General features: G+C 43.3%; 1 protein-coding gene across 4 annotated transcripts in view; it reads right to left on the reverse strand.

The window, feature by feature from the left end:
• LOC124033984 (zinc finger MIZ domain-containing protein 2-like) overlaps positions 1-26,947 on the reverse strand; it is an 85,278-nt gene that overhangs the window by 14,779 nt on the left and 43,552 nt on the right. For 3 of the 4 annotated variants that reach the window (XM_046346549.1, XM_046346547.1, XM_046346548.1), the window contains exons 2-16: positions 24,433-24,519; positions 18,800-18,914; positions 18,336-18,529; positions 17,494-17,674; positions 16,735-16,959; positions 15,498-15,707; positions 15,216-15,314; positions 14,788-14,962; positions 12,728-12,869; positions 11,850-12,060; positions 11,529-11,634; positions 9,224-9,381; positions 8,837-8,904; positions 8,652-8,720; positions 8,110-8,354 (exon numbers count right to left, since the gene is read on the reverse strand). In XM_046346549.1, the coding sequence (XP_046202505.1) occupies positions 8,110-8,354; positions 8,652-8,720; positions 8,837-8,904; positions 9,224-9,381; positions 11,529-11,634; positions 11,850-12,060; positions 12,728-12,869; positions 14,788-14,962; positions 15,216-15,314; positions 15,498-15,707; positions 16,735-16,959; positions 17,494-17,674; positions 18,336-18,529; positions 18,800-18,914; positions 24,433-24,482 (2,248 nt within the window). In that variant the 5' untranslated portion in view covers positions 24,483-24,519. Of the gene's footprint in view, positions 1-5,351; positions 5,548-8,109; positions 8,355-8,651; positions 8,721-8,836; positions 8,905-9,223; positions 9,382-11,528; positions 11,635-11,849; positions 12,061-12,727; positions 12,870-14,787; positions 14,963-15,215; positions 15,315-15,497; positions 15,708-16,734; positions 16,960-17,493; positions 17,675-18,335; positions 18,530-18,799; positions 18,915-24,432; positions 24,520-26,947 lie in introns of all 4 variants that reach the window. The other variant, XR_006838487.1, reaches the window with a different exon arrangement.

Genomic DNA, 26,947 nt, shown 5'->3' on the forward strand with positions numbered 1-26,947 from the left:
GTGTCTTTGCCATGATGAGGGTGACAAAATTACTACCGTAATCAGAATGATGGGAAGTTTGAGCGCGCTTGATTTACGTCACATTATGTGACGGTGCTCAGTTTTTTGGCGGCATGAATCTTGTGAAAGCGGGAAAAATCCATAAATTAGCCGGGTCATTGTATAAACCGCAAGGTTCAAAGTGTGGGAATAAAGTAGCGGCTTATAGGCCGGAAATTACGGTACAGTGCATTCGTAAAGTATTCAGACCCCTTGACGTTTTCCACATTTTGTTACATTACAGCCTTTTTCTAAAATGGATGAAATAGTTTTTCCCCTTTTAGCAATCTACACACAATACCCCATAATGACAAAGTAAAAACTAGTTTGATATTTTTGCAAATGTCCTAAAAGTAAACTGAAACATCATATTTACATTAGTATTCAGGCCCTTTTTTACTAAGTACTTTATTGAAGCACCTTTGGCAGCGAATACAGCCGAGTCTTCTGTAGCAGATTATCATCAAGGATCTCTGTACTTTCCTCCGTTCACCTTTACCTTGATCCTCACTAGTCTCCCAGTCCCTGCCACTGAAAAACATCCCCACAGCATGATGCTGCCACCTCCATGCTTCTGTAGGGATGATACCAGGGGGCCTCGGGAGTGGAGCAGTGGTCTAAGGTACTGCATCGCTCTGTCGCAGCCGGCTGTGACCGGGAGCCCCATGTGGCAGTGAACAATTGGACCAGCGCTGTCCGGTTTATGGGAGGGTTTGGCCGACAGTTATGTCCTTGTCCCATCGCACACTAGCGACTCCCATGGCGGGCCGAGTGCAGTGCGCGCTAACATGGTCGCCAGGTGCTTCCTCCGACACATTGGTGCGGCTGGCAGCCGGGTTAAGTGGGCATTGTGTCAAGAAGCAGTGCGGCTTGATTGGGTGTCGGAAGATGCCAGGCTCTACACTTTCTCCTCTCCCGAGTCCGTACGGGAGTTGCAGAGGCGAGACAACATTAACTCCAATTAGATACCATGAAATTGGGGAGAAAAAGGGGTAAACTGTTTTTTTTTTAAGGGATAATGCCAGGTTTCATCGCTTGGCATTCGGGCCAAAGAGTTCAATCTTGGTTTCATCAGATCAGAGAATCTTGTTTCTCATTGTTTGGGAGTCTTTAGGTGCCTATTGGCAAACTCCTAGTGGGCTGCCATGTGCATTTTACTGAGGAGTGGCTTCTGACTGGCCACTCTACCATAAAGGCCTGATTGGTGCTGCAGAGATGATTGTCAATTTCTCACCTTCATTTCTCAGAACAAGAATAGACTAATGAGTTTCATAAGAACGTTATTTGTTTCTAGCCTGTAATCGAACCCACAAATGCTGATGCTCCAGATTCTCAACTAGTCTAAAGAAGGACAGTTTTATTGCTTCTTTAAAATCAGCACAACAGTTTTCAAAATTATTATTATTATAGAATTATATAAAAGCCCATTGTATATGCTGACAGATATATTATTAACCCTGTTATTTTTTCTGAAGTTTACATACACTTAGGTTGGAGTCATTAAAATTCATTTTTCAACCACTCCACAAAATTCTTGTTAACAATTGCTTTTGGCAAGTCGCTTAGGACATCTACTTTGTGCATGATATAGGTCATTTTACCAACAGTTGTTTACAGACAGATTATTTCACTTATAATTCACTGTACATACACTAAGTTGACTGTGCATTTAAACAGATTGGAAAATTACAGAAAATTATGTCATGGCTTTAGAAGCTTCTCATAGGTTATTTGGATTTGGAGGTGTACCTGTGGATGTATTTTAAGGCCTACCTTCAAACTCAGTGCATCTTTGCATGACATCATGGGAAAAATCAAAAGAAATCAGCCGAGACCTCAGAAAAAAACATTGTAGACCTCCACAAGTCTGGTTCATCCTTGGGAGCAATTTCCAAACGCCTGAAGGTACCACGTTCATCTGTACAAACAATAGTACGCAAGTATACACACACCATAGGACCACGCTGCCGTCATACCGCTCAGGAAGGAGACGCGGTCTGTCCCCTAGAGATGAACGTACTTTGGTGCGAAAAGTGCAAATCAATCCCAGAATAACAGCAAAGGACCTTGTGAGGAAACCGGTACAAAAGTATCTATATCCACAGTAAAACCAGTCCTATATCGACATAACCTGAAAGGCCGCTCATCAAGGATGAAGCAACTGCTCCAAAATCGCCATAAATTAAGCCAGACTACGTGTTGCAACTGCACATGGGGACAACGATCGTACTTCAAATGTCCTCTGGTCTGAAGAAACAAAAATAGAACTGTTTAGCCATAATGACCATTGTTATGTTTGGGGGAAAAGGGGGGATGCTTGCAAGCCGAAGAACTCCATCCCAACCGTGAAGCATGGGGGCGGCAGCATCATGTTGTGGGGGTGCTTTGCTGCAGGAGGGACTGGTGCACTTCACAAAATAGATGGCATCATGAGAAAGGAAAATTATGTGGATATATTGAAGCAACATCTCAAGACATCAGTCAGGAAAGCTTGGTTGCAAATGGCTCTTCCAAATGGACAATGACCCCAAGCTTCCAAAGTTGTGGCAAAATGGCTTAAGGACAACAAAGTCAAGGTATTGGAGTGGCCATCACAAAGCCCTGACCTCAATCCCATAGAACATTTGTTGACAGAACTGAAACAGCATGTGCGAGCAAGGAGGCCTACAAACCTGACTCAGTTACACCAGCTCTGTCAGGAGGAATGGGCCAGAATTCACTCAACTTATTGCGGGAAGCTTGTGGAAGGCTACCCAAAATGTTTGACCCAAGTTGTACACTTTAAAGGCAATGCTACCAAATACTAATTGAGTGTATGTATGTAAACTTCTGACCCACTGGAAATGTGATGAAATAAATAAAAGCTTAAATAAATCATTCTCTCTACTATTATTCTGTCATTTCACATTCTTAAAATAAAGTGGTGATATTAACTAATTTGTAAGTCGCTCTGGATAAGAGCGTCTGCTAAATGACTTAAATGTAAATGTAACTGTCCTAAAACAGGCAATGTTTACATTCAATGTCAGGAATTGTGAAAACGGAGTTTAAATCTATTTTGCTACGGTGTAACTTCCGACTTAAACTATATATATTGGACATATTGTTCATGGCTCCCGAGTGGCGCACAATGGGATTGTCTTGCAGTTTTCCAGCTGTTTCCAATGAAAGAGCATGAGGTTCAATACACGAGGGCAGGGGGCACGGGATGGGCCGCAGAGCAGCGCACAGGAGACCAACCTAGCCCATGTTGGCGGAGAGTCACAGCATATTTTTCAATATACTGTAGGCCTACCATATGTGACATGAGTCTCACTAGTATTGAGTAACGTGCTGTTAAAAGTGGTGTAGGTCTTATTTATTTAAAGAGCGTATTGAAGTTACAAGCAATAGCCTACAACTATTTTAGCACTCTTTGCTCTGGAACAAGCATAGGGACTGGTCTCGATAAATCAATGAGATTTTTATTTTTATTTTCACTGAATCTCCATTTGTGTATTGGTTAGACTAGATTTAGAAAAGCAGGGTGTAAAAATTAGGGAGACAGCTGATGCATTGGTCCAGAGCCAGACGCCATTGGCGGAGAGTCAGGGGGGAATGACACGTTGAAGTGGGCGAGGAACGCGATGGAGTCACAATCCATGCCAGGCACACGTGAGCTATGGAACTCCACCTCCAACAGGCAGAGTCAACAAACCTGGCGGGTTCGTCGGGTCGTCAGTTCCATTCCTCTTCTGACAACAGAACTTGACCAACTGTTCACCAGCCATAGCAAGGGCCGTCCAGACCATTGCGCTGTTCTGCTATTCCAAGGAAGTGTAACCGAAGAGAGAGATATCACGAGTGGGCACAGAATACCAACTGGGATAGATCCAGAGACAAATGTGGCTTACCAGTGAACCTCTGTGTGTTCATCATTAATACTGTCTCAGAAGTTTCTGTCCACGACTGATGCAACCAGAAAAGGCATTAAAGAGCGGGTTAACGTGTACTTGAGGTAAAAGAAAAGGTCTGGACATGGCCTGCTCTCCCTTATGTAAGGAATTAGGCACTTTCCTATTTTATTACAGTATGTACTGTAGGCAATTTTTACTTTTTACTGCACAGTAGCCTAATAAACAAATGCAGGTGGCTTATACCTTGCTTTAAATGCTTTACTATCTTTAATGTAAAAGCATACACTGTACAGTAGTTTATTTCTTCATGTCCATCGTTATGCTTTCGTTAATAAAATAATGATGAAAATTCTCTCAAAACACACACGGTCACATTGTACAGCTCCATTATATGGCTATTAAGCAGGGCTATATTTTCACCTTTATGGGCGGCGGCAATTGGCCAAGCGTTTCCCTCCCTCTAAAAACAGAAATAAATGTTTTGGCCTTGACAAATATTATTTTGGCCTTTTTCAGATTACAATAGCTCACTATCGTTTTTTTGAAAACGAAATAACCTCAAATGTCATTATATATTATCATCAAGTTGATGGCAATCATATAGCAGCACCTACAAAAAGCTGAGTGACTCACTCATTCATGGCTTTGGATCAAAAAATAAAAATAATTTCTTATAGTCTTCTTCTTGGTGACAGGGGGCAGTTTTTTCACGTCCGGATGAAATGCATGCCCAAATTCAACGGCCTGCTACTCATCTACGCAATCAACAACAAACTTTTCCCGCCATGACAGGTTTGACATATTCACATCTGAAGGTAACATGACTTACATTCTGATATCTTGCTCTTATTTCTCCTCCTGAGGGCCCAATGATTAAAGGAAGTGCAGTTTTCTTTGATAAAATCCATTTTTATAGCCTAACACGAAACATTTTGTAAACCGCTTGTGTCGTGAATTCCATCTCTATCAACTTTTGACGAAGCATTCAACGTAATTACACACACTAAACAATTGTTTATCTAGTCATGGTTAGTTTCATTACAATCCTCTGGATGTTTGTAACACAGCCATACTTTATTGTTCTTTTTGCGGGGCGTGTTGACCGAAATGAACTGATTTGAAGACAACGAGCAATGACCTCATTGCACACCAATAATATTAGCAAAGTTTTGTTGATTGACTGTATTTCTGCCCAATGACCACTGATCTTCTTGAAATCTAGCTTGGTAGATAGCCAATGAGCTGAGGTAAACGCCAGTATGTGATGGTTATGGGTTGGACCACCATCACTTGTTCATAAAACGCACGCGTGACGAACTTCATTCGTTGAATGGAACAGCACTTCACCTTAGTGACTGTTCCCTCTGCTCTATACAATACATATGTTTATTTTACGTGATGATAAAAGGCTCATACATAAATAGTTCTTTAAATGTTTTCTTTCACAGTGATAGCGACTTCGACTGGGAGCCCCGGTGCCAAGGTGCCCATCCCCCACTGAAGCGGGTTCATCAAGCCGGACCCCTGCTGTCTCCGGCTCCACACCTACCACCGCCCGGCCATCTAGAGGTGTGAAGACAAACAAAGAAGCGGAGGAAGGGAAGTGTGGAACCTGTTGGCAGAGAGGAAGAGGGGCAATGGCACTCTGTGTTGGAGGAGGATGTGGAGCAACGTCCTCCAATATTCAGACCAAAAAGGCCACCAGGACCTCAGCTGGACATGACCTTGAAATACAGACCCATGCAACTTTTTCAACTGTTTTTCACCCCGTCAGTTGATGATTCCCTGGTGTGTAAATACAAACAAATATGGGGCTAAGAAGCAAGCAGGAAAGAAAGAGGCATGGAAGCCCATTTCCATGTCAGACCTTTTCTACTACCTTTCACTGGTAATTTACATGGGAATGGTGAAGTTAAAAACCCTAAAGGATTACTGGAAAACATCCCCACTCTATCAACTGCCTTTCCCTCACACTGTCATGTCCTCTACAAGGTTTCTAAATATCTCACAGGTGCTTCACATCAGTGACCCAGAAGTTGATGAGGAGAATGACAGGAGGAGAGGCATCGCAAGGTTTGACAGGCAACCCCAGCATGGTTGAGGCCTGCAAGACAATTTTCAGCCCACCCAGAACTTGTCCATAGATGAGAAGATGGTAGCCTCAAAGGCCGGAATTGGCCTAAAACAATACATAACAATACATACAAGCGTAACAAACCAACAAAATGGGGTTACAAGCTGTTTGTTTTTGCTGATTGTGTGTGTGCATACACATGCAACTTTTTGGTTTATGAGGGGAAAAGCAGTTTTGCGACTGGTAAGGGACACAGTTACGATTCCGTCATGGAGTTATTGGATTTTCAACTGATGGGGAAGGGCTACAAACTTTGTGGACAACTTTTACACAAGCCCTACCCTGTTTGCAGACCTGAGGAGCTGGAGGTGTGGGCTTGTGGCACCATTCGGACCAACAGAGTGGGCTTTCCGAAGACAAAGGTGAACGACATGCCTAAGCGGGGTACCATGCGATGGATCCGTGAAGATGGCCTGCTGTTTGTGAAGTGGATGGATACCAGAGAGGTGGTGATGTACTCCACTATCCACAAGTCCTTCAGTGGCGATCACGTCGTCAAGCGTGTGAAGGACACTACTGGGGCATGGACCACCAAAAATGTCCCCATTCCTGCAGCTATCAAGGATTACAACAAGGGTATGGGAGGTGTAGACCTATCAGACGCACTGATAGGGTACTACAATGTTCTCCACAAGACAAAGAAATGGTACAATACATTGTTTTACCATTTCATTGACATTGCTGTGGTGAATTCCTTCATCCTGCAGAAGGAAATGGCGAAGAGCTGTGCACAGCCCCCCATCTCACAGCTAGCCTTCAGGGAGCTGCTCATCCAGGAGCTTGCTGGCTATAGCACGAAGTCCACTGCATCACATTCTGCCCCCTCTAACTCTGCCACCTCTACTCCTGCCACCAGTGTGTTCATATGCCAAAGTTCATAACTGCAGGCATGAATGTGCCTCAGGGCCAAAAGGGCACGGGCGTCGTTGTGTTCTTTGTCACATGAAGTCCCCCATCACCTGCACCACTTGTTTGGTTTGCCTCTGCTTTACAGCAGAAAGAGACTGCTATGGGACATGGCACCAGCACCAAAATATTGTGTAGAGGACTGAGGGTCTTCCAAAGGTTCTACCCCTGTTTAAAAAAAAATAAAAAAAAAATCAAATGTATATATTTTAAACATTTTTATATAATTGTTTTTGTGTGTTAGAATTGCTATTTGATATGTTGTATATAGTTATTTGCACTGTTGTATATAGTTATATAGAATTTCACCAATTTGGCCACTTGGGTACATTTGGGCAACTTGTGTGGGACACCTGGGTGACTTCATGCAAAATGTCATGTAGCTCACCCATTCCTGATGTTATCAGTCGAAACTTTGACAACTACAGTTGCCCTCTTGTGTTATCCATCAAAATTATCCCCAGCATCCTATCTGACTGTTTGGCTATTCTAGTACATATGAAAGATGATGCTACAAAAAAGAAAACATATGCTCTTTCTTTCTATTTTCTTCTACCAGATCTATTGTGTTATATTCTCTTACATTCAATTAACATTTCCACAAACTTCAGAATGTTTCCATTCAAATGATTCCAAGAATATGCATATTCTTGCCTCTGGGCCAGAGCTACAGACAGTTAGATTAGGGTATGTCTTCAGGTGGAAATTGAGAAGAAGGGATGCAGCCATAAGAAGCTAAGTAAGAATTTGACAGTAAAGTCTACACACCTGTTGTATTCGGCGCATGTGACAAATACATTTTGATTTGATGCAATGATGATATTTGGTCACAGAATACATTTATGTATAGTTTCCTAGAAACAACAGGTGGCTCAACTAACACTTTGGCTCGACATAGCCAACTCTCCCCTATACCATTCTGTTTGTGCTGACTTTCCACTCTTTTCCAGTCCTTTTAATGCCATACACGTTTGGCAGTGACAGATTCCAAGGAGTGGAATGCTAGCAGAAATCAGGTTCTGGATTTCAGGCTACTCTGGAAGCCCATAAAAAAAATACTTAAAAAAAAGTGGATATGGAAGTGAAAATGGCACCACACTTCCCTACCACATGAGAGGAGTTAGGTCAGTCTACCTTGGCTGGGGTAGTCCGGAGTACTGCCGTTTCCCCCTGCTGGCATGGAGGGGTAGGGCGATGAGGCTGGGCCCAGGGAGGCGATCATCTCCATGACACTGGGCAGGATCATGTGACTGGGGCTCAGGGTGCGGCAGCGCTTCAGTGCCGGACCATCCGGCTCTTCTTTGATGTGAAGGTCGGGTTTGATGGGAACGGGCTTCCAGCTGCACACGGGGTCAATGGTAATCTCCTCATACTCAGAGCTGCGTGCGTGTAAAAATCAGAGATGAACGTTTTAGATACGTGGCTGCAGATGAAATAGCACCGTATTCTTTATATGGTGCACCACTTTTGACCAGATAGGGCTCTGGTCAGAAGTAGTGCACCAAATAGGGAATAATAGGCTGCCTTTCAGGACGCAACTGTGTTTTGGGTTTTGTGAGAGACATATTGTTGAGGGGATTGGGGGGGATAATAGAGAATGGGAGAGGAATATGGGGGAAAGAATATAAATCACAATCAGGTACAAGTCAGAATGACATTGGGGAGTTGGTTCTTACTTCTGAATGTAGATGAGGATCCCCAGCATGTACTGGTCCACCTCTAGACCCTCCAGTAAAGCAGTCTTACTGCAAGGGGGAAAGGACGTAGTAGTGAGCTACAATCTATTTAGGACATAGTAGTGAGCTTCAATCGATTTGAATCCTGCAAGGGAGTTATGTAGTAGTCTACTATTCTAACGTACTTGCACACAGGACAGCGCCAGGTCCCCCTCTCACAGTTCAGCTGCAGGTAGGACTCTAGGTCGAAACACTGAAACCAGGTTGAGAGAGAGAGTAGGATTAGCCGAAAATTCATCCAGAAACAGAAACATAATATTGATCAGTCACTCACAAACCCTCACATGTGACTACCTTGGCACTCAAGAGTTGGGTAGCCTATCTCTAGGGAACAGGTGAAGGATCAGCACTGGTTGTGTCTGAAGTGACACCCTATTCCCTACATAGTACCCTACAAGTAGAGCACTATTTAGGGAATATGGAGCCATTTCAGATGCAGCACTGTTTTTTTCCACTCTGAGGGAGCAGTGTTAGTGGAGCCGATCGGTGTGGTACTGGCAAGGAGTACTGACCTGTATGTGTCTGCAGTCATGGCCTCGCGCTGGCAGCTGGATGCGGCGGAAGGTGATGGGGCACTTGAGGGACACCCTGATAGCAGTCTGCTCTACCCCGTCCTCCCCATTCAGCCCCGGTGTCCCTGGGATGGTGCCGCTGCTGAAGTTCCTCTTGACTGCAGTGGGGAACGGGGGAGACAGTGAATTTAAGGCCTTTTCACACTGCATTTGTCTTAGCCTTGGGCTATCCTTAGCCCCATGCCAAGACTGTCCCTGTGTTAACTTAGCCTGTGTTCACTGAAACCAACTGTCACTTTTCTGGAGTAGAATATTGAAATGAGGTAACAATGGAACGCTGCTAGGCTAGCCCCAAAAAGTTGGCACCAACCCTGCTCCAGAGCAGAGACAGCTAGCCCTGGGCTAAGGCTGGTGCTAACTCACTTGAGAATATGCAAGAGTGAACACTATCTTTGCCCCAGGCTAAAAGCTCCCATAGCTAAGTGCAGTGTGAACAGGGCTTTAGAGACCCATAGGCCATGCGGCGAGTGAAGTCCCCATTGTAGAGATACAGGATGTATTGCTATACTATGATGCCGTAGTGGTCAGTGCCTTATCGTGGGACAGTAGCGTAAAAGGGATGGAGAAATGAATGCACAGGTTTCACAAAGGCTGTGTCGCTCATTTGGTAAAGCATGGCGATGTCAGGATTACGGGTTTGATTCCCGCTGGGGCCCCCAATATGAATAGTTATGCATGTGCTACAGTTAGTAGCTTTTGATAAAATCATCTGCTAAATTGCAGAGTATTTCATATTTTCTAAAATTGATAAAATACATGTTTTCCTCATTAATCTACACACAATACTCCAAAATGACAAAGTGAAAGAAGATTTTTTTTAAATCATTTCTAAATTTATTACAAATAAATAATTATTTACATAGGTATTCAGAACCTTTGCTATGTGACTCAATTGAGCTCAGGTGCATCCTGTTTCCATTGATCATCCTTGAGATTTTGTTACAAATTGATTGTCCAACTGTGGTAAATTGATTGGACGTGATTCAGAAAGGCACACACTTGTCTATATAAGGTCCCACAGTTAACAGTGCATGTCAGAGCAAAAACCAAGCCATGAGGTTGACGGAATTGTCCGTAGAGCTCCAACACAGCATTGTGTTGAGGCATAGATCTGGGGAAGGGTACCAAAAGACGCAGCATTGAAGGTCCCCAAGAACACAGGTGGACTCCATCAATCTTAAATGAAAGAAATTTGGAACCACTAAAACGCTTCCTAGAGTTGGCCGCCCGGCCAAACTGAACAATCGGGGGAGAAGGGCCTTGGTCAGGGAGGTGACCAAGAAGCCGATGGTCACTCTGACAGAGCTCTAGGGTTCTTCTGTGGAGATGGGAGAACCTTCCAGAAGGACAAACATCTCTGCAGCACCACTAAATCAGGCCTATATGATAGTGGCCAGACAGAAGCCACTCCTTAGTAAATAGCACATAAGTGTCTCATTGGAGTTTGTCAAAAGGCACCTAAAGGAGTCTCAAACCATGAGAAACAAGATTATCTGGTCTGATGAAACCAAGATTGAACTCTTTGGCCTGAATGCCAAGAGTCACATCTGAAGGAAACCTGGCACAATTCCTACGGTGAAGCATGGTGGTGGCAGCATCATGCTGTAGGGGTGTTTTCAGCAGCAGGTCTGGGAGAGTCAGGATTGTGGGAAAGTGCAGAGATCCTTGATGAAAATGCTCCAGAGCGCTCAGGACCTCAGACTAGGGCAAAGGTTCACCTTCCAACAGGAAAACTACCCTAAGTACACAGCCAAGACAGGGCTGAATATCCTTGAGCGGCCCAGAACACGATCGAACATAGAGAAATAGCTGTGCAGCGATGCTCCCCATCTAACCTGACAGAGCTAGAGAGGATTTGCAGAGAAGAATGGAAGAAACCCCCCAAATACAGGTGTGCCAAGCTTCTAGCGTCATACCAAAGAATACCTTTTTTATACCATTTTCTAAACACATGCTTTTGCTTTGTCATTATTGGGTAGTGTGTGTAGATTGAGGAAAAATATAATTTAATCAATTTTAGATTAAGGCTGTAACGGAACAAACTATGGAAAAAGTCAAGGGGTCTGAATACTTCTAAAAGCTTATTCAGACTTTGCAATAGTTTTGAGACAACTGAGAATGGCAAATGGTGGTACCAGAGGTAGTCCTAGTTCAAATGCAAGGTTTCCCTTGTTAAATAGATTTTATATCTCAAAGGGAGTTTCCTGATAAATGAAAGGTTCAATAAATAAAATGCCCCACTCACTCTTAGTGACACAGTGCTCTGCTGGCAAAAGCCGTTTCTTCATCAAGCCCTGCAGCACCGAGCGTACTGACGGCCTGTGGACCAGCTGGAGTACAAACAGGTGAGACTGCAGGTAGCAAGACCGAGGGGTAGAGAGGAAAGAGACAGCAAAATAGATGTTTGGGATTAGAGATTATCAGTGCAATAGTGAACACTCTACATAGAGGGAAACAGGTTTGACTGTGCCTCAATTTTAACTGTGACGTGAAACTTGCAGAAGAGTTGATTACAATGGTGAAACTCCATTCAACAGAGTGTAGGTGTGTGCTGCAGGACACTTACACAACAGCAGGCTGTGACCGTGATCTGGATGGTGTTCCTCCCGGGCTGACACACTTGCTTCAGGTACAGGGGCTTGTGGGAAGTCTTGTTGTCGCCACGCTGGATGGTGAGGGGCGTGGCGTTAACGCTCACCTGCACCGACGCCGGCCAGTTAGTGTTCATCTGACGGTCCTCGTGGTGGTAACACTTAAACTGGAGCTCCAAGTCCGGCCTGCGTACGGTACACACACGCACCCACACACGCCAAATCATCTATAACAGCAATATAGTAGTATAGTATAGCATGGTTTAGTTAAGCAAGAAGACCTGAGGAGGTGTGGTACTGCATATGGCCAATATACTACGGCTAAGGGCTGTTCTTGCACGACACAAAGCGGGGCGGCAGCGTAGCCCAGTGGTTAGAGCGTTGGACTAGTAACCGGAAGGTTGCGAGTTCAAACCACCGAGCTGACAATCTGTCGTTCTGCCCCTGAACAGGCAGTTAACCCACTGTTCCCAGGCCGTCATTGAAAATAAGAATATGTTCTTAACTGACTTGCCTGGTTAAATAAAGGTAAAAAAATATATATATATATAATATTGTTATTATAAACTGGCCATATATCACAAAACCCTGAGGTCCTTATTGTTATTATAAACTGGCCATATATCACAAAACCCTGAGGTCCTTATTGTTATTATAAACTGGTTACCAACATAATTAGAGCAGTAAAAATAAATCTTCTGTCATACCCGTGGTATATTTCAGCCAATCAGCATTCAGGGCTCGAACCACCCAGTTTATAATATAGCACAGTACATTGCAGAATAGCAGGGTATAGTATAGCACAGTACAAGTACAATCCAATATATAAAATGAAGAGCAGCAGAGCTCGGACCTCATCATGAGGGTCTTGTAGACGGAGTCGCGCAGCTGGAAGACGTGGTTGCTGACGGCCAAGTTGTGCTCCAGGCGGAAGGGTTCCAGCACCACGCCATCTCGTACGGGGAAGGTCAACCGCAGGTCATCGCTGGGGTTACCTGTTGAGCAAAGCCAGGCGCAATCAATCAGCCACCATGTCTCGTCGTTAGACCGTCTAAACACACACAACAATAGTTTCTCTGTTGGCACAGAGCCTTACTTGCGTAAATGCAGAGAAATTATGAAAACAAAGACTTCATTAACCATGTTTCCATCCACAGTTTTTTTTCGAGTAATGTCATACCATATAAAAATGTGATTGTGATGGAAACAGGAATTTTCGGTACAAATGTATAAATCCCGATAGATAATTTGTTCATTCGACATGGTGGGATCTTTTTGTGTCAGTAAAATGGCGGTGGAAACGCATCGATGCGCAAATAACAAATATTGATATAATAATCATGATATTGAAGTAAACTTGAAATCACACGTTGACGTGGTGTGTGGTCCTCCCACTACGACTCCGGAAAACATGCAGTTTAAATTAGGCTCGAGATGAAAAATTATGAACTTCCCAGGGTGCTGAAAGTGCATGGTATGAGCGTGATGCTCCTTTCCAATAAATGCTGAGGGTCTTATTCTGGTGACATGATGATCAATGCTTGACTGCAGTTTAAAAAAAAAAATCCATAATCTTATCCATAATCTCATAATGTAGACTAGCCTACCCGCACTGTATCTGAGTCATGGCTAGATGGGATCCTGTTTTTTTGCCAAATTAACATCAAAAGTAGATTTTTTTTTGCATTTTAACGTGACGTTAATTAGTCAAAAGCTAGATAACTTCTAGACATTACCCTGTATCTGCGAGCTGCTGGCTAAAGCACACGTGCCAAGACCAGAGTAGGCACTTTTTCTATTTAACGCAACAGTTTTTGTGACAACACATAGAACATTAGGGGGAAAAAAACATAAGCCAAAAATGTACATTGTGTGCACTAAGTCAGCACGCAGAGTCAGTTTGGTGGAAACACACCACTGGTGGGGAAAATTGACTTATTTTCTTTATGTAGATTTTTGAATATTTGCATGAAAATCTGTCGCCAATTGGATGGAAGCCTAGCTGATCGTGGACTTCAGGAAACAACAGAGGGAGCACCCCCCATCCACATCAACGGGACCTCAGTGGAAAAGGTGGAACGCTTCAAGTTCCTTGGCGTACACATCACTGACAAACTGGAATGGTCAACCCACAGACAGTGTGGTGAAGAAGGTGCAACAGCACCTCTTCAACCTCAGGAGGCTGAAGAAATTTGGCTTGTCACCTAAAACCCTCAAACTTTTACAGATGCACAATCGAGAGCATCTTGTCAGGCTGTATCACCGCCTGGTACGGCAACTGCACCACCGCGACCGCAGGGCTCTCCGGAGGGTGGTGCAGTATGCCCAACACATCACCGGGGGCAATCTACCTGCCCTCAAGGACACCTACAGCACCCGATGTCACAGGAAGGCCAAAAAGCTCAATGACAACAACCACAAGAGCCACTGCCTGTTCATCCTGTAATCATCCAGAAGGCGAGCTCAGTACAGGTACGTCAATGCTGGGACCGAGAGACTGAAAAACAGCGTCTATCTCAAGGCAATCAGACTGGCCACTTTAATAAATGGAACTCTAGTCACTTTAATAATGTTAACATATTTTGCATTTACACATCTCATTTGTATATACTGTATCCGATACTATTCTACTGTATCTTATTCTATGCTGCTCTGACATTGCTCGTCCATACATTTTAAAATTCTTAATTCCATTCTTTTACTAGATGTGTATATTGGGTATATATTATGTATATAGTGTAATTTTTTTTAAATTACTGCACTGTCGGAGCTAGAAGCCCAAGCATTTTGCTACACCCACAATAGCATCTGCTAAACACGTGTATGTGACCAATAAATTATAATTTGGCTACTGAGAGACGAGGGATTTCCAAAGCAAATTCTGTGTACGAGTGTGTCATGTTTGAGGGTTACCTGTGGGGAGTGGTGGGGGTAGGGAGTTCGTGTTTGGCTTGATGTCAGGCAGGAAAGAGGGCTTGACATCATGGCCAGGAGACATGTAGGGGGGCACCGCACTGCCTGGGGTTATGGGAGGGGTGGGGTTTCCAAGAAGGGGAGAGCTTGGATAGCCAGGCATCACCCTGCCCGGCTAGGACACAAAGAGAATGAGAGTAAGGTTAGGTTGCTGTACTTGGAGGACTAAAAATAGCAGTAATGTGTTTTGCTTTGAGATTTTGGCATTCAGAGGCAACATAGGTCTACATCTCTACACACAAAGACAAGCCTGGTCCCAAATCGGTTTGTGCCGTCTTTCCAACTCTTACGGCCATTGGCAAGACAGCACAAACAGATCTAAGGACCATGTTACACAAAAACATAATGAAGATGGAATGAGTTCTCACCCCATTGACTACAGTCTGGTTGAAGGTGTTGTAAACTCCACCGACTCCCCCGGCCGCTAGTGCATTTAGTGTGTTCCCCTGTCCATTGAACTGCTCCGACTGAAAGGCAAATCGCACAGCACTGGTTTGTATTCTGGACTCTAGTTTGGGTATTATTACAGTAGCCAGCCAGGGCATACACACACACATAGGAGGAGGGGTGTGAAAACAGTATAGCCCAGCAGACTGTAACAGACAGACAGGAATAGGGGTTCGACAGATCCTGACACTGGATAGTGTTACCTTGTAGTACTGTCCTGGGTGGGCTGGTCCCGAGGGGTACTGGCCCATGTTGCCCTGCTGCATGGGCATCTTGTGGCCTTGATAGGAGGGGGAGGTGGCTGAGCGCTGGGGTCCCAGGCCCCCATGGTACTGCATGGGCTGCCCAGGGTAGGGCCCCTGACCAGGAGCAGGGCCAGCCATGCCTGGACCATACTGCTGCCCAGTAAAGCCCTGAGGGAGACAGAGGGGGCAAAATGGAAACGAGATATGTGTTGACCTCAAAACAAAACTGGGCACACAATCATATTTCTGGTATGATGAGGATACAAACAAATGAAAGCTATAATGTTACTGAGATAAACCTTACCAAATAAGGAAGTTGAGTTTACTTGAATTTTAAGCTCATGAAATTACACTTTGATACCCAGCATTAATTGGAGGCTTTTACTTGCTAAAATGTGAAGTGACACCTGGCTATTATAAGAGAATGGCCCATTTTGGTGAAGTTGGACAGTGTAACCAAAAACAACTACATTAACGGCAAACTCTATCAAGCTTAATAAAATGGATAGACATAGGTGTTAACATAGTATTATAAGTATTATAAGGGCACTACGTTCATCCACCTCTGGCCTGCTCGCCTCCCTACCACTGAGGAAGTACAGTTCCCGCTCAGCCCAGTCAAAACTGTTCGCTGCTCTGGCTCCCCAATGGTGGAACAAACTCCCTCACGACGCCAGGACAGCGGAGTCAATCACCACCTTCCGGAGACACCTGAAACCCCACCTCTTTAAGGAATACCTAGGATAGGATAAAGTAATCCTTCTCACCCCCTCCCCCCCCTTAAAATATTTAGATGCACTATTGTAAAGTGGCTGTTCCACTGGATGTCATAAGGTGAATGCACCAATTTGTAAGTCGCTCTGGATAAGAACGTCTGCTAAATGACTTAAATGTAAATGTAAATAATAAATAACTCCCTCACGTAATCAATTCCGGAGACACCTGAAACCCCACCTCTTTAAGGAATACTTATTAAAGTAATCCTTCTCACCCCCCTCCCCCCTAAAATATTTAGATGCACTATTGTAAGTCTGTTCCACAAATGAATGTTTTTGTAAGTCATAAGAACGTCTGCTAAATGACTTAAATGTATGTAAATGTATAATTCACACGGTATATTTTTTACTTATGGCTGTCAGTCTACAAATGGTTTGCATTAGAAAGTATGTGAAGTCATTCGCCGGGAGAGACTCACCTCAGCATTGTATGGGCGTTTGAGTCCCTGCTGTGGCCTGGGTGGTCCATGCTGAGCCCCGGGGTAGCCTGGGTGCTGGGGCATCCTCTGACCTTGAGGGGCACCGTACATGGGCCCCATGGACGGGGGACGAGCGGGACCCATCCCTGCCGGGGACATGCCAGGGGGACCTCGGGGGCCCGGGTGTTGCATGAACTGTGTGTTGTAGCCCGCACCGCCACCCATCTGAAAAGTCCTCTAGGTTAGTGTGGGCATGTTATGGCGGGTGAGATAAAGGAAACAGAAGTCACTTTGATGTGATGTTTTCACTGGGTTACATGGTTATAATAACGTATAAATAAGGTCCATATTGAGCAGTGTTGCAAAGTCAAAGAACTTCCCTCTGTTAATTAAACATGAAATAAGCCACACACTCCTATAGCCAGCAGGGGGTGCAGTATCCACTCAGACCAACAGAGGCCACCATTTTGGTTGGATGTTTCTGCACAATACAGTCTGACAGGCAACTCCCATAAGGTGTTTGTGTCGCAACCCCTGGCTTGTGGTCATCCGAGACAATAGTAATACTATAGCAGACAGTATGCACTACAGAGTAGGATTAAATTGTCCCTCGACTCTGATCTTGGGTCAGTTTAGCATTTTCCCCTGTAATGATTACGGTTAGGATTTGGGGGAAGGCAAGCTGATCCTAGATCTGTACCCATGGAAAAATTCACTCTAGAGCATGTACTACATTGCCCTCCCTACCTCCTTCCTTACCTGGCCGTAGTTCATCTCCTGGTTCTGTTTCTCCTGGATAGCAGCAACCGTTGCCGTGGCTGTGGCTGTTGCTGTGGCAGCCGCTGCAGCCACCGCCGCCGCCGCCGCCTGGGTGAAGTCGGTTTGAGGGCGGATGCCGTGAGGGGGCATGCCCATAGACCCCCCTCCGTTATTGGGGTAACTGAGGGGACAGAGAAATGGTTGTTTCAAAATAAACCAACCTGGAAATAGTATGACTCCAGTATTTCACACACAGGTACATGTTCCCCCAGTAAAACAGTAACTGTTCCGTATTACCAGAAACCATCATACTCTTGGCTACTATACAAAGACTACAGGAGGACTACTATACAACATGTATGTCTAGCAGCTAATTCATTCTGTTTTGGTTTGGACACTTGTCCGTTGTGCTCGGAGGGAACAGTTCCAGCTGTTCAAAAATGAATGGTGTATTGAGAAGTGTCACCCTGAATATAAATCGATTTAGTTTTGCAGTGCACCACTCAGGATTAAATAGCCTACTAGTCGACTGAATCCACAATGGTATGAGAGGGGATGGCAAAAGGAAACTGCTGTTAATGGGTGAGTCACAGACAGGTCTCACTAAAAGGAAACGGTTGCAGCCAAGAAGATGGACGAGGAGCTCTGACACTATCCAGCCTTCACATACTGGAGTGGGCAGAGGCATATTGCCAACACGGGTATGTGTGTGGGAGATGTTGACTCCCTTAATCTTTGCCTCCAAATCTCTCCTCTCCTTCTCCTCGAGGTAATTCCACATGAATGAGCGGAGATAAAAACACGTGGCCTGGGCTATATCGGTCGGTCTGTCTGTCGCTTACCTGCCCACGTACCCGGGCCCGGCGGGGTAACCCCCATTGCCCCTGCCGTACATGCCCTGCTGCATGTAGCCTTTGTTGGGCTCCGTGTAGCCCTGTTGACCCATAAACTGCTGTCCCATCCCAGGGCTATGGCCGGGCATCATGTTGCCCCCGCCAGAGTTCCCACCTGGACCCATCGGGTTCCCACCCAGGACCTGAGAGGGGGAGGAGAAACAAACAGGAGTGTTTACGAGGTGAATCACTATCAACCTAGTTCTAATATGATTCACCGCAATGATTCTTATACTTTGGAATGTTGGTGTATCGCCTGTGGAGGAAGGGAAGGGAGGGTGACATTATATTGCAGCTGTATGTAGCGTCCCAAATGGGTCCTGGTCAAAAGTAGTGCACTACATAGGGAATAGGGTGCCATTTGGGACACAACCTTAATGTTTGCTTTCGTGAGGTCAAGGGTCTATCCATACCTGGCTGGGTGAAGGATTGGTTACCCCCCACACTGTGGTTACCACAGACAGGGAGCCTGCCGGCTGATTGCTGCCTTGCTGCCAGGACACAGGGTCATAAGGGTAGGAGCCGTCACTGAGGAGGAGGAGAGAGAGAGATTACTGACTGGAGAATTGGGTCGTGGCCAACACTTCCTCTGTGGCCCTTCGGGGACCTCAACCGTGGGTTAAGGCGGATAAGTCCGTGGAGCTTTGAGCGGATGTTGGCGCTTTGCTGAGTCAGGAGAAAAATATGGACATGCATTTATACATGTAAGCAACATGCATGCCTGAAGATTCTGGCTTTGCTATAGCCTGTGCATATTTAAAAATCTGTGCTGGGCATGTGTGCCGCCTGTGCTTTACTCAGTGGATTTGCCTGTGCATGTCAATCACATTATCACACGACACTGCACCATGTCTCCATGGAGACAAAGCCGTCACCTAGATACGGGTAAAAGTAGCAGTGCCAAGACAGAAGTTACGTGTGTGACTCATACTGGATAAAACAGGACTGCTCTAGTTATTCCTGTTTGCTTTCCACAATCAGCCTTGCAGCGTACATCTTGTTGAGTCTGCCAAAGTGGCCACACATGCAGAGCATGGTTTCTGTTATTTTGGCCTATAAAAAAAATGAAAATTCCATAAATAAAACTGTTTTTGGCCAAAATGACTAGGAGATAAAAAAATAAAAAAAAGTCAATCTCATTGCAAAATAATGCTTATATTCATTGATGGAAATACCAGTCGGTGGAAATACATTTGACCATCATGCTCATCAGTCTATAGGTTAATTTGCATAATTTAGTGGAATTAAATTGTCCTGTGTGTATTTTCATTAGTCATCATGCATCTTATTTATCCAACACAACTGTCACACACGCACAGCATGCAGAGCTCATCAGCTGGTTGCTGCTGGAGTAATCATGCTTTTATAAGCCCATTCATTGTGCAACAATTCTAAATGCATGTGTTATACACAGTTTTGCTGATCAGTTGGAACACTAGGGGCAGTATTTCATTTTTGGATGAAAAAACGTTCCCGTTTTAAACAAGATATTTTGTCACGGAAAGATGCTCGACTATGCATATAATTGACAGCTTTGGAAAGAAAACATTCTGACGTTTCCAAAACTGCAAAGATATTATCTGTGAGTGCCACAGAACTGATGCTACAGGCGAAACCAAGATGAAACTTCAAACAGGAAATGAGCAAAATTTGAGGCGCTGTTTTCCATTGTCCCCTTATATGGCTGTGAATGCGTCCTGAACGAGCCTACATGTGCTGCCGTTTCCCCAAGGTGTCTGCAGCATTGTGACGTGTTTGTAGGCATATCATTGAAAGATTGGCCATAAGAGACTACATTTACCAGGTGTCCGCCCGGTGTCCTTTGTCGAAATTGGTGCGTAATCTCCAGCTGCAAGCATTCTTCCATGTGATTCAGAGGATAGAGGAGACTTCCACGAACGATATATCATCGAAGAGATATGCGAAAAACACCTTGAGGATTGATTCTAAACAACGTTTACCATGTTTCAGTCGATATTATGGAGTAAATTTGGAAAAAAGTTTGGCGTTTTGATGACTGAAATTTCGTTTTTCTTTGGTAGCCAAACGTGACGAACAAAACGGAGTGATTTCTCCTACACAAAGAATCTTTCAGGAAAAACTGAACATTTGCTATCAAACTGAGTCTCCTCATTGAAAAGATCCGAAGTTCTTCAAAGGTAAATGATTTTATTTGAATGCTTCTCTTGTTTTTGTGAAAATGTTGCCTGCTGAATGCTAACGCTAAATGCTACGCTAGCTATCAATACTGTTACACAAATGCTTGTTTTGCTATGGTTGAAAAGCAAATTTTGAAAATCTGAGATGACAGTGTTGTTAACAAAAGGCTAAGCTTGAGAGCTAATATATTTATTTCATTTAATTTGCGATTTTCATGAATAGTTAACGTTGTGTTATGCTAATGAGCTTGCGGGATAATTACACTCCAGGATACAGGTTTTTTTCGTAGCTAAACGTGTTGAACAAAACGGAGCGATTTGTCCTAAACAAATAATATTTTTGGAAAAACTGAACATTTGCTATCTAACTGAGAGTCTCCTCATTGAAAACATCTGAAGTTCTTCAAAGGTAAATGATTTTATTTGAATGCTTTTCTTGTTTTTGTGAAAATGTTGCATGCTGAATGCTACGCTAAATGCTACGCTAGCTATCAATAATCTTACACAAATGTTTGTTTTGCTATGGTTGAAAAGCATATTTTGAAAATCTGAGATGACAGTGTTGTTAACAAAAGGCTAAGCTTGAGAGCTAGCATATTTATTTCATTTCATTTGTGATTTTCATGAATAGTTAACGTTAAGTTATGGTAATGAGCTTGAGGCTGTATTCACGATCCCGGATCCGGGTTGGCTAGAATCAAGAGGTAAAAAAAAAAGCTACCTTTTTAAATGTATTTATTTCTCGAACAGGCTATTGAAGCGCGCGCCCATTCACAATTCAAGTGCAGGTAACAGGCTATCATCGCGTCATCCACCACTTTACAATGTGAGCTGGAGGCAGTATGCATTTTAAAAACATTATTGTTTGAAACCTGAATGTTTTATTTAATTTAAATGAGGCATGTCTTACCTTCATTCAAAGTAGCCTATAGGCAAAACCCGACCATTAAAACGTGGAGGCAATTATTTTATAAAGACTTTATAGGCGGCGCGTGAGTTAAGTTTGGAGGAGCTTACAATTTATCCTGCCATTTCTTCCGTTTTCTGTGCCAGTTATGATTTTCATATGCGCGTTTTAATGGAACAATTTAATTGCAATAATAACGTTGTCGTTTCTCAAAATCATTGTCACATGGTTAATAATAAAAATCTGAATTAAAATGATAAAGATCTAAAAGTCAACTAATGCGAAGTCACCAACATATTGATGATACACCTTGATCCATTGGCGCATAAAGAAATGAGCGCATGGAACTAGGCCAATAAGTTCCATTGCTCTTTCACACCGAGGATTGGTGACTAATCAAGGGAGATTGTTGGAAATATTTTTCAAATAGCTTACAGTGAAAAACTATAGTTTTAATATATTATCATTCGCAATGGATATAAAAAAACAACACTTTCCTACATTTCTAAGCAGCAGGCCAGGTACTATGCATGCTCAGGCACGCACGCTCCCTTAGGAGAGAGAAACCAGACACATGCTCATTGTTCACATTGAGCACTCCAAACAAAAATGAATGAAATAAAATGCCAAATCTGGTAAATTATGGTTATGAAAAAACCCAAAAAATACAAAAAATAAAACTCGTTTCTCACAAGTGTAGCAGGTTGTGAACTCCAAGACCTCTCCACTCCAAGAATGAGATCGGTAAATGACAGTAATTAATGCATGCATTTACAGAAATGAATGTAACCAAATGACAAGGATTAACGGTACATTTACTACTGGTGACATATGTAATAGGGAATTGATCAAATAAAATAAAAAGGGCAAACATTTCAAACAATGAATGTGCAAGAATTGGCGGGAGACCGATGAGCCATTCTGTGGGAGACTGGCCTTCACCACTCCGCTTCTTCTCGTCTCAAAATGTTTAAATTATACTCAAGACATTATCTTCACACATATTGTTTATGCTTTTCACTGACAGCTAGGCCTATTGCCACGCGCTGCTCAAATTGAGTGTTTCCCAAATAGGCATAAGCCTATGAGAGCTTCTGATTTGAAACAATTCAAATCAAAATGTGACATTTTTTGTTACTAATGATCATTGTTCCTCTGTGGCTAAGTTATGCTTTCTGATGAAGTATTTTTAATGATTTCATTTATTTCTGTATAGACAGGACTAATTACATAATTTTGTCAAATGTATTTCCATCGCTCTTGCTCTTTTGGTTTTCATATCAACTTTCATTTTTTCCCAGAAGCCAAAAGGTACGTCTTGTTTTGCACGCTTTGTACAAAATTAAATGCAGTACGACAGGATATTTCTGAACATAGCTCTTAATTAGCAAGCTATACCTGGCATGTTCGTGTCTCATACCATGATCAACAGAATATGACCTCACCACCTGGGTGGTCTTAACCAATCATAGGGCAGTATGATACAGCGGTAAAATGCATCCAATTACAATTCAGTATGTTTACACATATGAATTTCTTTTAAAAGACAGTGGCAGTGGTCTCGCTGACCTGTCGAAGTTGTCTCTTTGCACGTTTTTCATGTATTTCTTTGTAGCGGACGACCTCAGGTTGCAGCTGCTGGTTAGTGCTGGGAATGTTTGAGCAAAGTCTGCTGCTCATCAACAACTGGGCTGGTGATTTGAAGTTGTCAACTGGAGTGTTGAGGTATTCAAGGAGACTGAGGTAGGGGTCTATCATCTGCTTTAGCTTTGTCCATGAATGATTTAGCAATCTGCACAGATTTTTCAGCAAGGCCATTCATTTGAGGGTAATGTGGGCTTGTGGTGACATGTGTGAACTCTCATGCTTTTGTGAAGGATTCAAACTCATTTTATTTGTAATAGGGGCCATTGTCGGATATTAAAGTCTCTACAATGCCATGCCTGGCAAGGATTGCTTTCAGCTTGTGTATCACAGCTGCAGATGTGGTGCTGTGAAGCTTGTCGAGTTTGAAGTATCTGCTGTAGTAGTCCACTGTTAAGATGTAGACCTCGTTGTTCCAGGTGATTGGTTGCCACGACCTGCCAGGGTTGGTCTGGGATACAGCGAGGTAACATTGGCTCTGGTGTTTAAGGGGCATCGTTTAAGACATGCGGGGCATTTACTAACAATGTCCTCTGTTTGCACATTCCGTGCCAAAACAAAATGTTCCGTGCTCTCGGTTTGCACTTTTCCATGCCCATGTGTCCAGCATGGATCTTTGTCAAAATCTCTTCTGAGAATGGTAGGAATGATGATTTTCTCTCCTTTGAAGATGATTCCGTTCATCTGTGATAGTTCATCACGATGGTTCCAGAACTCAGAGGGGATTTTCTCCTCTCCTCAGGCCATCCATCCTGCAGGACTCTCCTCAGCTGTATGAGTTGTCCTTTTCTGTTTCTGCTCAGCTCTCCTCCAGTTTTGTGTCACTAACTGGTAAGTTGCTGTACACAGTGTGCACTTGCATGTCCATGCCTTCACTGAGGCTGCTGTCCTTGTAGGTAAGAAACATGGGAATGTGTGTCTGTGACAGGGATGTCTTTGCCTGGACGGTGAGTGATTGCGGCTGCGGCTAGCGGTTTCCTCATGATTGACTCGAGGGGCTTGTGGTCAGATTTCACAATGATCGGTCAGTTCATCTCGACTCTCCCTTGCCGCCTCGACAGATATTCACAGAAAGGATGCATTTCGGGGCCCATATTCACAAATCATCTCGGAGTATGACCAAGGATCAGTTTTGTGTTTTAAATCATAATGAATAAGAGGGGGGGACCTGATCCTAGATCAGCACTCCTACTCTGAGACATGTGAATACAGACCCTGAAAGTAACAGCCATTCTTCTCATCTACAAAACCACAAAGCTTAGAATCATCCTTATCGAATGGAGAGGGAGGAGAGATGGGGGCTGGCTGTCTGGCTGGGTGGGTAGTTGGTACACACCTGTGTGGATTAGGAGGCAGGCCAGGTTTCATGGAGTTCATGGGGTTCATCGGAAGGACGTTGGCAACTCCTCAACCAGCAGACTGCCTGAAAACAAAAGAACACGTGTTTAGACATGAGGCCAACTATTAAGATAGCAGTCTACTGTACCACATTGGAGAATAGACATGACAAATGTTCCTGCAATGTTCCTGTCATTTGCATATTCAGAAAGTCTATAATTATAAGAGGAGAAACTACCGAAACAATGATTGTCAGTGCATGGACTCACTCTGTGTGCAATAACATTGTTTAACATGATTTTTGAAAGAGTTCCTCATCTCTGTACCCCACACATACAACTATCTGTAAGATCACGCAGTAGAGCAGTATTGTATTTTTCTTGTCTATATTGAATATATCATTTACATATTCACGTGTAAGTTGGAAAAAGTATGTGAACCCCTAAACTAATGAGTTTTCCAAAAGCTAAATTGGAGTCAGCTAACTTGGAGTCCAATTAATGAAACAAAATTTGAGATTTTTTTCATTAGATTTGCCCTGCCCTATAAAAAACTCAAAATTTAGAGTTTGCTATTCACATGAAGCATTGCCAGATGTGAACCATGCCTCTAACAAAAGAGATCTCAGAAGACCTAAGATTATGGGCATGGGTCCTCAGATGCTCAAAAGGTTCTACAGCTGAACCAGAGCGCACTGGTTGCATCACTGCCTGGCCTCCGACCGCAAGGCACCACAAAGGGTAGCACGAACGGCCCAGTACATCACTGGGGCCAAGCTTCCTGCCATCTAGGACCTCTATACCAGGCGGCATCTCTTATTCTTATTTCTTTGAAAGTGCATTGTTGGTTAAATAAAGATTATTTTTTTTTGCAGGAGAATGTAACGCCATCTGTCCGCCAATTGAAGCTCAACAGAAGAAGTTGGGTGATGCAACATGACAACGACCCAAAACACAGAAGTAAAATCAACAATAGAATAGCTTCAACAGACAAAAATACGCCTTCTGGAGTGGCCCAGTCAAAGTCCTGACCGCAACCTGATTTAAAATGCTGTGGCATTACCTCAAGCGCTGTTCACACCAGACATCCTAAGAATATTGCTGAACTGAAACAGTTTTGTAAAGATGAATGGTCCAAAATTCCTCCTGACCATTGTGAAGGTCTGATCCGCAACTACAGAAAACGTTGAGTTTATTGCTGCCAAGTGTTCACATACTTTTCCACCCTACACTGTGAATTTTTACAGTGTGTTCAATAAAGACATGAAAATGTATAATTGCTTGTGTTATTAGTTTAAGCAGACTGTGTTTGTCTATTGTTGTGACTTCGATGAAGATCAGATCAAATTTTATGATCATACTTTTTCTTGCCACTGTATTTGTGGATATTTTTTTTGTAAAAAGCAAGACATTGAATATCCTTTTGAGCATGGCAAAGTTATTAATTACACTTTGGATGGTGTATCAACACATCCAGTCACCACAAAGATACAGGAGTCCTTCCTAACTCAGCTGCCGGAGAGGAAGGAAATTGCTCAGGGATTTCACCATTATGCCAATGGTGACTTAAAAACAGTTACAATTTAATGATAGGAGAAAACTGAGGATGGATCAACAACATTGTAGTTACTCCACAATACTAACCGAATTGACAGAGTGAAAAGAAGGAAGCCTCTACAGAATACAAATATTCCAAAACATGCATCCTGTTTGCAACAAGGCACAAAAGTAATACTGCAAAAAATGTGGCAAAGCAATACTTTTTTTTGTCCTGAATACAAAAGTGTTATGTTTGGGGCTAATCCAATACAACATTAGTGGTCAACCAGCTCGAATCTCTTTCATACTGGAAAAACTCCCCAGTCCATAACGATTACAAGCATACCCATAACATGATGCAGCCATCCCTATGCTTGAAATATGGCAAGTGGTACTCAGTTATATTATTAGGCAAAATCATAGAAGAAAACCTAGCTCAATCTGCCTTCCACCAGAAACAATAACCATAAAACACATGGCTAAATCTACACTGGAGTTGCTTACCAAGACGACAGTGAATGCTCCTGAGTAGCCTAGTTACATTTCTGATTTAAATCTGCTTGAAAATCTATTGCAAAACCTGAAAATGGTTGTTTAGCAATGATCAACAACCAATTTGACAGAGCTTGAAGATTTAAAAAAAAAGAATAATGGGAAAATGTTGCACAATCCAGGTGAGGAAAGCACTTGGGAGACTTACCCAGAAAGACTCACAGCTGTAATCGCTGCCAACGGTGCTTCTGCAGATGTAGAATACTTATGTACATTTCTAATACATTTGCAAACATTTGTAAAAACATGATTTCACATTAATTATGGGGTATTGTGTGTAGATGGGTGAAAAAATATATATATTTGACCCATTTTGAATTCAGGCTGTAACAAAATGTGTCATAAATGAAGGGGTATGAATACTTTCTGAAGGCACTGTAGCAGGACAGATGGTCACTAGTTCAGCCTCGGGCAGGTCAGATG

This window comes from Oncorhynchus gorbuscha, linkage group LG04, assembly GCF_021184085.1.
Source record: "Oncorhynchus gorbuscha isolate QuinsamMale2020 ecotype Even-year linkage group LG04, OgorEven_v1.0, whole genome shotgun sequence".
Lineage (NCBI taxonomy): Eukaryota > Metazoa > Chordata > Actinopteri > Salmoniformes > Salmonidae > Oncorhynchus > Oncorhynchus gorbuscha.